The sequence below is a fragment of the Herpailurus yagouaroundi genome, unplaced genomic scaffold (assembly GCF_014898765.1).
Source record: "Herpailurus yagouaroundi ecotype Mexico unplaced genomic scaffold, PumYag 162, whole genome shotgun sequence".
Lineage (NCBI taxonomy): Eukaryota > Metazoa > Chordata > Mammalia > Carnivora > Felidae > Herpailurus > Herpailurus yagouaroundi.
In genome coordinates, this window is record NW_024412403.1 from 35,129,558 (window position 1) to 35,142,206 (window position 12,649).

The following is a 12,649-nucleotide window of genomic DNA, read 5'->3' on the forward strand; positions in this document are numbered from 1 at the left end:
TAATCCAGGTTATAGATAATGGCAACTTGGAACAGGATGGTAGCAATTGAAGAAGACAGATTTAGGATATATTTTGAAGTTACAGGTGGTTAGGTTTTATGATAGCTGAGTATAGGCAGGTACAGAAAGGGAAGAGTCCAGTATAATGTAAAGTATATTTAAGGCATAAGAATGGATGAGCCTTGATGAGACCCTCAACGTACATCATACATATACAGAAGAGAATGGAACCAAGGGCTGAACCCTGGGAGGTCCAATATTTAGTGGTCAGAAAAAAGCAAAGTAAATTAAAAAAAAAAAAAAAAAAAAAGCAGTAAAGAGATAGGAAATACACAAACAGGAGAATAATAGTTTCCTGAAAACCAAGGAAAGAAAAATGTCCTAACAAGGTACAAGTAATTAATTGTGCCAAATGCTGACAATTCAAGTGGGATAATAGCTGATCATTGGACTTAACAGTGTGGAGGTCATCAGTATACTTGACAAAAGCAATTTCAATGAAGAGGAGAAAAGCCTACTCGGAATGAGCTCAAGAAAGGAGAGGAATGAAAGATTTAGAGATCACAAATACAGGTAATTTATTCACTATATTAGAGAATATATAGAGAAACAGGTAAAAGTATCAGTATTTTTTCTCTATGCCAGAAAAACTATCTCCTTATTCCTACTTTACTCCTCCCTCAGTTCACTCTTACTTATGTTTTGTATGTCAGTCTCAACATCAGTTCAGATCTAATCTAAACTGATCAGACCCCTCATTCTAGGCTCTTATAGTACCCTGTCATTTTCTTCCTAGCTTTTATTACAGATAGAAATCAGTATGTATGATTATTGATGTCTAGATTAAACCAATATGTATGATTATTGGATTGATGTCTATATGCCACAACAGTGTAAGTTCCATGAGATGGAGACAATGTTGGACATGTTCAGGTCAATACCTCTTCAGTTACATAGGACTCTTTGGTGTCTTTCTGCCCAGAGATCCACATTCTTTGGATTTAAGCCTAGAAAGAAGGACAATCCTTCTGTGGGCAGTAATATGTCCTACCAAGAGCCTTCTCAGTAATGTTCCTACATGAGCCAATCTCTTTCCAGTAAAGGATGTGAGCTCTGGCAATAATGACTTCCATGAGGCATGATTTTCTGATTAAGACTTGGGCCTCCAAATGCATGACAATTTCAGCACGTTAACTGGATACTTTTTAACAGAAATCATTTCATGAAAAGCAATGTTAAATCATGGCTAGCCACTAAGGCTTGATGAAAAGAGAGTCTATGATTGTAGTTAAAAAAAAAAAAAAAGATAAACTGTTAACCCCCAAATAGATTACAAAACAATATCACATAAAATGTAAAAATTACTTTATTTATTTATTTTTTTATTTTTCTCAAATAAAAATGGTTATAATTGAGACTTTCATTTTACCTTGAAGCTGCAAAGAAGCTTGTGATCTGGTAACCAAAACTGGCGTAGTAAGCATGCTCCATGATTGCCATCATCTGAATGCAGTTGTATCCTATATAGGCAAAGATCAAGTAGAAATTAAAAGCAATATTAAAAAAAAAATAAATGAAAAAGAAATACACACACACACACAGCATCTTTGTTCTAAGGACATTAAATTTTACATACGATCATTTACATACAAAGGATTTGATCACTTTGAAAAGTTCTACTTCTTTAACATCTTTGACTTGTCTGACCTTCTAATACAAAATTGGACAGTTAGTTCTTGAGAGTGGTACTCTAACTAGTTATTTGAAATGTCTTCATTTTAACAAGTAATAAATGATATGCAAATATACTCTTAATTTGACTTTAGAATATTAAAGATGGCAATCTACATATGCTAAACTTCAGTTGCACTTATAATATTCACAGTGAAGATTATGAAAGCTAAATAAAAGTAACCAGTTGCATGCCATATACTTTTTATTTTACCTTTTTCTTTATATTTCAATTATTTCTACCATGTAACATAAGATATCCAGTAAATCCATGTTTCCACTAGGCAGCTATTACAAAGCCAGCATTAATTCTTCTACCTATACAATTGCTCCAAAGTTGTATGTGTGCACGTATAGCCACACAGAACCTTAAAAGTATTTAGTAATGTGTTTTTAATATAAGCCAATAATCAAAGAAGAAGAAACCTGTGATTTTTAAAATTATAACTAAATGAAATATTTTTTGCATCTTCAAATTTGGCAAAATTTTCAAATATGATTTGACTGGTTTGAAAGCTACATTTCTCTAATATACATAGAAAATACTCTGTCCTCAAAGGCCAATTAATGTCAATATAGTTTCTCATGTACATATTTCAGTACATAATTAATTTTGGAACAACTGCAATGTCACATTCTGAATTAGAGATTCATGGTTAAAGAGTAACATAAACTATACTTCATAATCTGCTGAGAAGTTATTATTCCTGGCTTTTTCATTGTGAAAACAACCTCATTCACTTTATCATATTTCCATCATGATAGAAATATGTGTATAAACTGCTGCTCAGATAGCATAAATCAATTATATATCTTATAACAAAATACAGAGTTTGTAGTTTCTCTACTATAAAATAAAAATCATTCTTATGATCAAGCTCCAATATAGTTTTTATTATTCATTTTATGGTATTACTCATTCTTCGATTCATTTATGTTCTGAGTACTGGGCTATTCAACTTTTGCACAACAATGAGAAGAAGAGAATCCTTGTTCTGTCCAACCTTTTGCAAGATCTGGGTCATAAACAATGTACTACAGTATGAAATGGCAGCACATCTCAAATATAACAATTTAAATATAATATCTATTAAATATAATTAATATTAAATTATTCATACATTTAATTAATTTGGATTTCACGAATTTGACTTCACTATCACAGATAATTAACAGCAATGTACAACTAAAAACTTTAACAGTGAGTTGCAAACCTTTCTTCTAGCCAAAGTTTAGACTGCCTACCAGAAGCAGAATAATTAAATGTACTTTATCTTCCTGCCTAGCTGTTGGAGCAGGTGCTAATATGCTGTGAAATGATAAAAAGGCATTACCTATAAAAAGAAAAATAACAAATTTAAAGCATACTGAATCAATAATTCAGCAGTACACTATTAACTCTCCTGGCTGTTCCCATGAAGACAAGAATCTATGTCATTACAGTCCAACATACAAACATCTAGAACGATGTATCTCAGAAAGATGTACCATAAATATCTGTCAAGTAAGTCATCCAGACTGGAGTTATATATACTTAGATTCTGATACAAAATGAGTTCCAGTAACCTTAAAAAAAATATATGATTTTTTCCCCTAACAGACTAAAATGAACATGCTATAATCAATGACCACTTAAATTGATAAAAGTTCTCACCTGTAGAAAAGTAATTATGCTTACATATTTATCTACGATTTGGAAGCCATCAGTTCACATTACTTAAAATTGAAATTGGAATAATATCTTGAATTCTTACACTCTATCTTATTCCATTTCTCTTTTCTATGCTATCACTATTACAGGGCAATTTGAGAAGCCTAAAATTAAATGCATTTCTATTACATATTTAATCTCTTAACACAAAAAAAGAGACACTTGTAATTAGCTTTTCTAATAAGAGAACAGACTCATTAAAATTTTATCTGAATAAAAATCACAGTTATTACTTACCAAGGTCTTTGATTCTTGGTAGTACATTGTATGTAAAATGTTTATAAGAAGCTATTTTTCCTTCATAGGAAGAAATTCCCACATGAGATTCATAAATTCTTACACCTCTTGGCTTCTTTGGTCTGGAATGCTTAAACTACAGAATATAAAATTACATAAAGAATTAGATCAGAAATGCAGGTATGATACTATCTGATTTAGCATGTTAAATGGAATGGTGAATCAACTCAGTCAAACAGTTTGGAACTGTTTTTGCGTATAAAAGGCATTTGGCTACATCCATTAAATTTTTCTCTTAAAAGTAAATTCCTTTTTAGAACCATATTAATGGATCTGTTTGAAAAGAGTAATCATGTAATGGCTTATACCTTATCATTGAGCCTTAAAGAAAACATAAGAGCTTAAAATGCATACATAATTATCAAATGCAAAGCATTTATCAACATGCTCCAATAACTTAAAAGACAGAGATGTGAGTTCAAATATACATAGAAACCTTGAAAATAACCCTAAATAATATATTCATGAGGTGTCTTCCCTATTCTTTGTTCCTAAGGACATTGATCCTGCTTCTAACTCATGACAATGAGAAATATTACCTCACTGAAGATTCCATGATGAAACAGAAATTGTGGCTTAAAAAAAAAACAAAAAAAAACCCCAGTATCCCTTACAGGTCAGTATGTAGAGATTTAGTTTTCTTTTTCCCTTCTCCTAACCTCAGTAACACATGATAAAGCAAGAACTCACTACTATATTCTACTGGCTACAGATGATGGACTCTGATAATGTGTAGAGCATATCGGGTACACTATGATGTAAAATATAAAACTGGCAGAGAAGAGAGAAGTTGAACATTACTATAAAAGTTATAAAAATAAAAATTAATTTTCCTAGAAATATTGGAACAAGCATTTATTTAAAGATTTGTTGTTCTCACTTTATATGGGTGTTCTGGATCCCAGTGTGTCCAATCGTAATTCACATTTTCACCTTCACGAGTCACATACTTCGCCCATGGTGAAATACGATACAAGATCTCTCCACTTTTACTCCTAATAACTACCTAAAAAGAGAATGAGATGTTATTGCTTTAAAATACTTCGAAAGCTCTAAGATAATCCCTAAGAGTTTATGAGCACTGCTACAAGTAAGAAAAGGAGGAATGGTCTTAAGAATCTAAACTACCACACTGATGTGTGGCCTTAAAAATGTTTAAATTCCATGGAGTTTACTTTCTCATCTCATCTGGTATAGTATATGATTATTTAAGTAGACTCCAACTTAAATATTTTATGATTCTCTGGCAACTGCCAACATTGCCAACCAACCATTAGAGTGCTTAATTAAAGTAAACATAAAATAGATAGTAAAAAAAAAACAAGAATATTATTTGGAAGCTACTGTCAATAAATTAATCAACAAGAAGAAATAATCTTACTGTATTAAAAAAAAAGTAATGAGCTATATTGCCATCTCTTGCATTTCTTTTTCATAGCAATCATAACATTTTCTTTTTTTTTTTTTTAATTTTTTTTTTCAACATTTATTTATTTTTTGGGACAGAGAGAGACAGAGCATGAACGGGCGAGGGGCAGAGAGAGAGGGAGACACAGAATCGGAAACAGGCTCCAGGCTCCGAGCCATCAGCCCAGAGCCCAACGCGGGGCTCGAACTCACGGACCGCGAGATCGTGACCTGGCTGAAGTCGGACGCTTAACCGACTGCGCCACCCAGGCGCCCCGCAATCATAACATTTTCAAGAAGCTAAAGGAGAAAAATGGATTTTGAATAGCATTTGTATTGTGCACAGGCACATATACATACATACATACATACATACATACACACACACAGATACCACCCTGCAAATATTTTCCACCATTTTCAACTGCCTCTGCACCCTATTCCAAGTATGCTTTACCATATTAAACCAATAATTTCCCCCTTTAAACATCCATTCCTATATTTGCCAATAGAATCCCTATTATTATCACTAATAAAAAAAATCAATAAAATGCAAATCCACCCTTTTAGAGAGGATACTAAATAAAGGACCTTGAATTGATCAACAAGGTTAGATAATAAAGTGAGTCACAGGAGCAGAGCTTCCAAGTGAATGAAATGGTACCTTTTAAGAAAGTTTTTTAATTAAACCTTCTAAAAGATGGTATATGATGATGAAAATTGTTCAGATTAGGAGCTATAACATTAGCATTGAGAGAGAATATATTCTTCAGTCTTCTTTAATAGTAAAAAGTCTAGTGTGCATAATTATTAGAAATTAAATATTTGTATAATACTTTACAGTTTAGAAAGGACTTTCATCATCATATCTTACTAGATTCTAGAGAAACTTTATAACCTAAATATTACATGAGATTGAATTGCCAAAAGTCCCAAAGTCACCGAGTAGCAGAGCCAAAGCTGAACACAGAGCCTCTGATACTTCCTTACTCTTAACAAGTAACCACTGCACTTCCTACAGATACTAAAAAATAAATAAATAACAAATCCTGATTTATGATGGAGGGGGCAGGTTAGTGGTGAAAAGGAATATCTAACTTAGACGAACAAGATTCTTTTTCCTTCATTATTATTATATCCATTATTATTATATCCACATTATATTATTATATCCATTATTATTATATTATTATTATTATTTCCTTCATTATTATTATTAATATATATATATATATATATTAAGCCAATGACAGCCAAATATTTCTATCATTCAAATCATTATCACCAAAAAATGAATAGGATTAATCCACTTCAGTAGTAGTTCATCCCAAAAATATATGTCCCTTGAGCCACATGAATTTCTGGTATAATATATAATTGTAATATGTTTAAAGCATATTACTTTTTTCTCACTCATCAACTGAGTACAAGCTATGGGAAAGTAAAATATTAGAAATCGGTTTTCAATAAATAGCACTTTGCCTAATCCACCCATCTGTCTTTTCTCTCTTTTGTTAAATGGCTCCACAGTCCCTGCAAAGGATGATCATGAACCCACAATTATTTGTAAAGGTATCTGTTGGCAGAGAGAATGTTTGAAACTTTAAGTAGCTGGCATCAAGAATCTCCTCATGCTAAACATAATTTTCATTCTTTAGAACACTGCTTGTACATGTCTTTAGACAACATCATTAGAACATTGCTTGTACACATGCCTTCAGAGGCTACTGTGTGATGTATGTTGAAAGGAACAGTCCCTCTGTGGGTCTCTAATATTCCTACATATTTTGCTGGGTAGGCCAAGAATACAAGGCCCTGACAGTTACTGACAAAAGCCATTTCTCAGAGTTGTGTTTGTAGCATGCTACCCTGAGGAATGAGATAATGCCTGCCTTCAAGATACAGAATAGGCTTGCTTATTGCTTGCTATAAAAGAATGGATTCCCCAAGATGAATGTTCCTGAGCTATGATGCAAACCAACTGTGTCAGCAGCATCCATCTGGACCGTGTGATGTCACCCATGGGATTTGAAAACAAAGATAACCAATGCAAATATGATGCTCATACTGTTTACTCTGCTGTGACTAATAAAATCATTTGTCTCTGACCCAGGAGTCCTGTGCATTCTGCCAGGTTCCATAAAATAGTAACAAGTAATAAGCTTGTAGGTAGGGTAAAATCAAACTCTACACCTGACAAAGGATTATTTAATCATTCACTGAGTGACCTCAATATCCTTGTTTCCAAAAGTTCTATTTCTTCCCTCACTAATAGTCTATTAGTATGGTTACTTAGGGTAGAAAATTTTAAATATCCAATTGCCTCTTTCCTTTTCAGCAACAGAATTATAACCCAGGTACTTCAATGACATCTAAAACAAAGCTTGTCATTAAATCTGAAATACTTATCTGTGATCATTATGTAAAATCTCTTCTTTAGGCCCCTGATATGGAGGCTTCTTTCTTACTTCAGTTTTTCCTAAGCACTCACCTGTAGAAGCCACCTCACCTTGTTGTTTTTTTTTTTTTTTTCATTTGCTGTCCTTAAATTGTTGTGGTAATCAGCTAAGAGTATTATAAGAAATCTAAATAAATCTAACTTGAGAGAAGTTCCAACGAATAAGGAATATAATCTTTCTGAACTAAGTTTTGCACACATTTGGGGAGGTGCAATACCTAGATTTTGGCTCTCATGAGTTCAGATTCAGATAAAAGGATTTTTAGATGATGAGGTAAGACTTTACATCACTTAATTTATAACCTCAAAATAGCATATGGTATATAGCAAACTGAAAAGAGATAGCCAGATTGATCTTTCAAGGATAATAAGTCTAACAGCTGAAGTATAAGAATTCTCTTGAGACTCTCAAATTAAAAGGCTTATACACTGCTAGTATAAGTGTAAAACAGTATAAAAGCTCTGAGGAGCAATTTGGCAATATGCCTAAAAAAATTTTTCAAAAATTCTCAATGACTCAGCAATTCTAATTATAGAACTTTGCCATGGAAGTAATCAGAGATGTGTCCAAAGAACTATATCCTTGTCTACTGACCTTCATGTTACTTTTATTGGCAGAGTGAATGACTGAAGAATGTATAGCTGTAAAAACTGTAGCAATGAATTATATTGAAGGTTGTAAGAATATTCTTTCAAGTTATGAAAAAGAATGGGCTGCATCTTCCAAATGTAAATGCATACAAACCCATGGACTGAAGTATTTAAAAAATAAAAAAAAATATTTAGATAGTTGGCTATGGATAGATTATTAGCAGCTTTTGTTAGCAGTTTCTATATATTACTTCATTTCATTTATATAACTTTGTTGATCAGAAACAAATAAGGACTGTCAATACATTTATACAACTGCATATACATTTGTAGAGCTGTGCTAGTCAAGTTGCATATTATGTGCCTTAAATATATTGACAGTGTCAGAAATAAAACTCCAAAAATATATCAAATTACTTTAAAGAAATATGCTAATGAAGATAATATTGTGATGAAATTTTTATAGGGCAAATAGATACTTTTAAAAATTATAACATTTTCTTAGATTATAAAATATTAGCAGGCTCATTTTTTAATAAGCCAAATTATCTCTTTGACTTATGGGAAGCTGCCATCAAAAGATGTTACTAAACAAACAAGTGTATAAAAGAAACCTCTACCTGTGCAAAAGCCAAATTGACTTACTGACTATATGCAGTCAAATTTTATTTAGAAAATGTCATTTAGAACTGACATAAACAATGTAAGGAAGTTTGGTAAAATAGAAAAGATCTTTAAAAAAAAATGTCAGGCACCTGGGTGGCTCAGTCGGTTAAGCATCCGACTTCAGCTCAGGTCATGATCTCGCAGTCCTTGAGTTTGAGCCCCAGGTCCGGCTCTGTGCTGACAGCTCAGAGCCTGGAGCCTGTTTCAGATTCTGTGTCTCCCTCTCTCTCTGATTCTCCCCCGTTCATGCTCTGTCTCTCTCTGTCTCAAAAATAAATAAACGTTAAAAAATAAAAATTAAAAAAAAATTTAAAAAATGTGTGTGTGTGTGTGTTCATTCATTCTAGGAGTATCTGTTGAAATGCTTCTTGCCAGAGAATAATGTTCCTATGGACTGAAGAATTACTGACATAACATGCTCCTTAGGTGGCCAACAATTGCTTATAAAAACAGTGGAAATGTTAGCGTACTCTGGAGAATGGTATTGAATGTAACTCTGGGTTTCATGAATGAATGTGTTGAAGACCAAGAGAAAAGACAGACATGTTGAATATTATAATTCAATTTGCCCAAATTATACTACTAAAATTACAACTATGTGATACGTGGTAAACTTTTCCTTAAAAAAAAAAAAAAGTGTACAAGGAGGATTAATTTAAAAGATATTTATAAAAATAACCATTTAGTGGGGCACCTGGGTGGCTCAGTTGATTAAGTGTCTGACTCTTGTCATTGGCTTAAGTCATGATCTCACACTTCATAAGTTCGAGCCCTGTGTCGTTCTCTGCGCTGACCATACAAAAACCTGCTTAGTATTCTGTCCCTCCCTCTCTCTACCCTGCCCCCTCTCCTGCTCTCTTTTGCTCTCTCTTGCTCTCTCAATATAAGTAAATAAAAACTTTAAAAAAATAACTATTTAATGGGGTAGGTTAAATAACCAAGCAAATTTACAAAGCAATGTTGTCTTCACTTTTAAATTATCTCTAATTTATAGAACATCTAAATTAATACTATATATAAACATATATAAATATAATAAAATATATTGATATATTACATATTATATGTTATGTATTAATATATATGGAAATATATATTATTATAGTCATACCAATGTGTAATGCTGAATATCAGTATTCTGTCTGCATGTGTTTAAAATGTTACTCAAATATATATATATATGTATATATAAATACATATACTTGTACAGAGAAAGAAAAATGTACATACATAGAAAATATATTGTAATTTATTCTTAAGTAATTTTTAGAAGTGCATGGAATAAAAATAAAAAAAAAAACCCAGATTTTTAGAAAAGGTAATCACCATTCATAATTAAGTAGGAAAATAAGTGATATTCCAGAGGAGAATGTGATGATTCTATCAGTGAGCAGAATCCTGAGGAAATGTTTTAATGTATACAAATAATATAGTATAAATAAATATCATCTTGGGGCACCTGGGTGGATCAGTCAGTTAAGCGGCTGACTTTGGCTCAGGTCATGATCTCGTGGTCTGTGAGTTCGAGCCCCGCGTCAGGCTCTGTGCTGACAGCTCAGAGCCTGGAGTCTGTTTCAGATTCTGTGTCTCCCTCTCTCTAACCCTCCCCCATTCATGCTCTGACTCTCTCTGTCTCAAAAATAAATAAACATTAAAAAAAATATATATATATATATAAATAAATAAATATCATCTTAAACACATAGAATTATTAAAACTTTAAAATAGCTGAATATATTTTCAAAAGCAGCTTCTACATCTCATTTTAATTCAACAAAAATTTTACTACTAATCATTGTTGAAAAATGATGTAGGAGTATACATTTTTTTTTTCAGTTTTGTTTGTTCTTCCTGCTTGGATCAGTTTTAAGATTCACCAAGATTATATAAGAATGAATCACTTTGCCATTTTGGGAGGTTCAAAAATGGCCCCTCAAAAGATGTTCCCAGCCTACGCTCTGGAATCTGTGAATGATACCTTATGTGGCAAAAAAAAAAAAAAAAAAAAAAAAAAAACCCCAAAACAAACAAACAAACAAACAAAAACAGGATCTTTTCAGATATGATAAAAGGATCTTAAAATGGAGACATTAACCAGATTATCCAAGAAAGAAATCACATTTATCATTATAAGTGGGAAACAGGGATATCTACGAATAGACAGAAGAGAAAAAAGCAATGTGACCAAGGAGGCAGAGACTGAGGTGTTGCAGGCACTAGCCAAACAGTGCCAACAGCCACAAAAAGCTGGAAGTGACAAGGAAGAAAGTCTCCCCTAGAGCCTCCAGAGGGAGTGTGGCCATTCCAACACCCTGATTTCAGACCAATGATACTGACTTTGAGCTTTTGGCTTCCAAAATTGTGAAAGAAGAAATTTCTACTATTTAAAGCCACGAACTTTGTTCAGCAGCCACAGGAAACTAAATTAGGAAGAAAACATTAGAAGCAATCACAGTTTAAGAATAAAATGGAATGTATTTAAATTTAGCTAAGCTTTGTCAGTGCTAGAAAGAGTTAAAAGATGAAGTTATTTTAATGAATAGTCTAAATAACACATTTTATCTTATTAACTGCCTACTCCCAAAAAATATACCAATGCATTTCAGTAACCTTCACTAAATGAGGTTTAGTCTCCTTGACAATTCCCAGGAAAAGTAAACTCCTTCAGAATAAATGCTGTTGAGCTTCAGAACTGATAGGAGCCCACAAAAAAAAAAAAAAAAAAAAAAAAAAAAAGTAAATTTTTAATACACAGCTTTTATTTCTAGTCTACTCCCATGTAATTATATTCAGAGATTGAATAAAAAGAACTATTCTACATGATGGAAATAAAAGCTCTGAATTCACCACAAGCAAAGGCTACAGAGCTATTTTTTCTACCTTGTATCTGATATATTTGCTTCATTAAACAGAGATGAGACTATTTCAATAATCAGTTGCCAATAATAATAAAAATATTTATTGAAGAAATTGCATTCTGAATTTTCAATTAGGGATCTTAGAAACACTACCTGATATTAAACGTATTTCATTGTGAATTTTGAGTTTATATTTCAATTAATTGAGGGAAAAAACAAGATATCAATAAAAGTATCAAGGTAGTTTTCCATTTATAATAAACCTATAATATGCAACTATTTTATAGATGAACCTTCATAAAATTACATATATTTGATTGGTAAAATTATAGAAATCAGGGTTATATATGAGCTATAACTGACATTACCATTGTTTATAAACTGAGACCACTATGGGTACCAAATAAACATTAACTTTGTTATTTGAATTTTTAAAAAGATCTTGTTAATTTTATCTGAATACTAAAGTTCATACATGTTAGATATCTCCATTTTTTGTTTGATAATTTATATCATAAATTTATTTAATCAAACAACCTTACATAAGCCATGTGCATACACGATCATCATAAAAATTTATCACATCCTAAAAGACACATGCACATTGAAAGTGAGGGTGTGGAGAAACATTTATCAGGCATATGGATGTGAAAAGAAAGCTAGAGTAGCAGTACTTACATCAGACAAATACACTTTATTTTTTTGATATTTTTTTAAGTTTATTTATTTTGAGACAGATACAGCACTGGTGGGGGAGGCAAAGAGAGAGGAAGAGAGAGAATCTTAAGAAGGCTCTGCGCTGTCAGCACAGAGCCCAAAGAGGGGCTCAAACTCATGAAACCGCGAGATCATGACCTGATGTGAAACCAAGAGTCGAACGTTTAGCCGACTGAGTCATCTAGGTGCCACCCTTTTTTTTTTTTTTCAAAA

At 32.3% G+C, this 12,649-nt stretch overlaps 1 protein-coding gene across 3 annotated transcripts in view; it reads right to left on the reverse strand.

Annotated features, from left to right (window-relative positions):
• The window catches only part of GBE1 (1,4-alpha-glucan branching enzyme 1), a 289,276-nt gene that overhangs the window by 155,630 nt on the left and 120,997 nt on the right, over positions 1–12,649 (reverse strand). For all 3 annotated transcript variants that reach the window (XR_005793231.1, XM_040484218.1, XM_040484217.1), the window contains exons 4-6: positions 4,620–4,745; positions 3,680–3,815; positions 1,430–1,520 (exon numbers count right to left, since the gene is read on the reverse strand). Coding sequence is in view for 2 of the 3 variants with exons in the window: in XM_040484218.1 (XP_040340152.1) it covers positions 1,430–1,520; positions 3,680–3,815; positions 4,620–4,745 (353 nt within the window). In the remaining variant the exon portion in view is untranslated. The remainder of the gene's footprint in view (positions 1–1,429; positions 1,521–3,679; positions 3,816–4,619; positions 4,746–12,649) is intronic.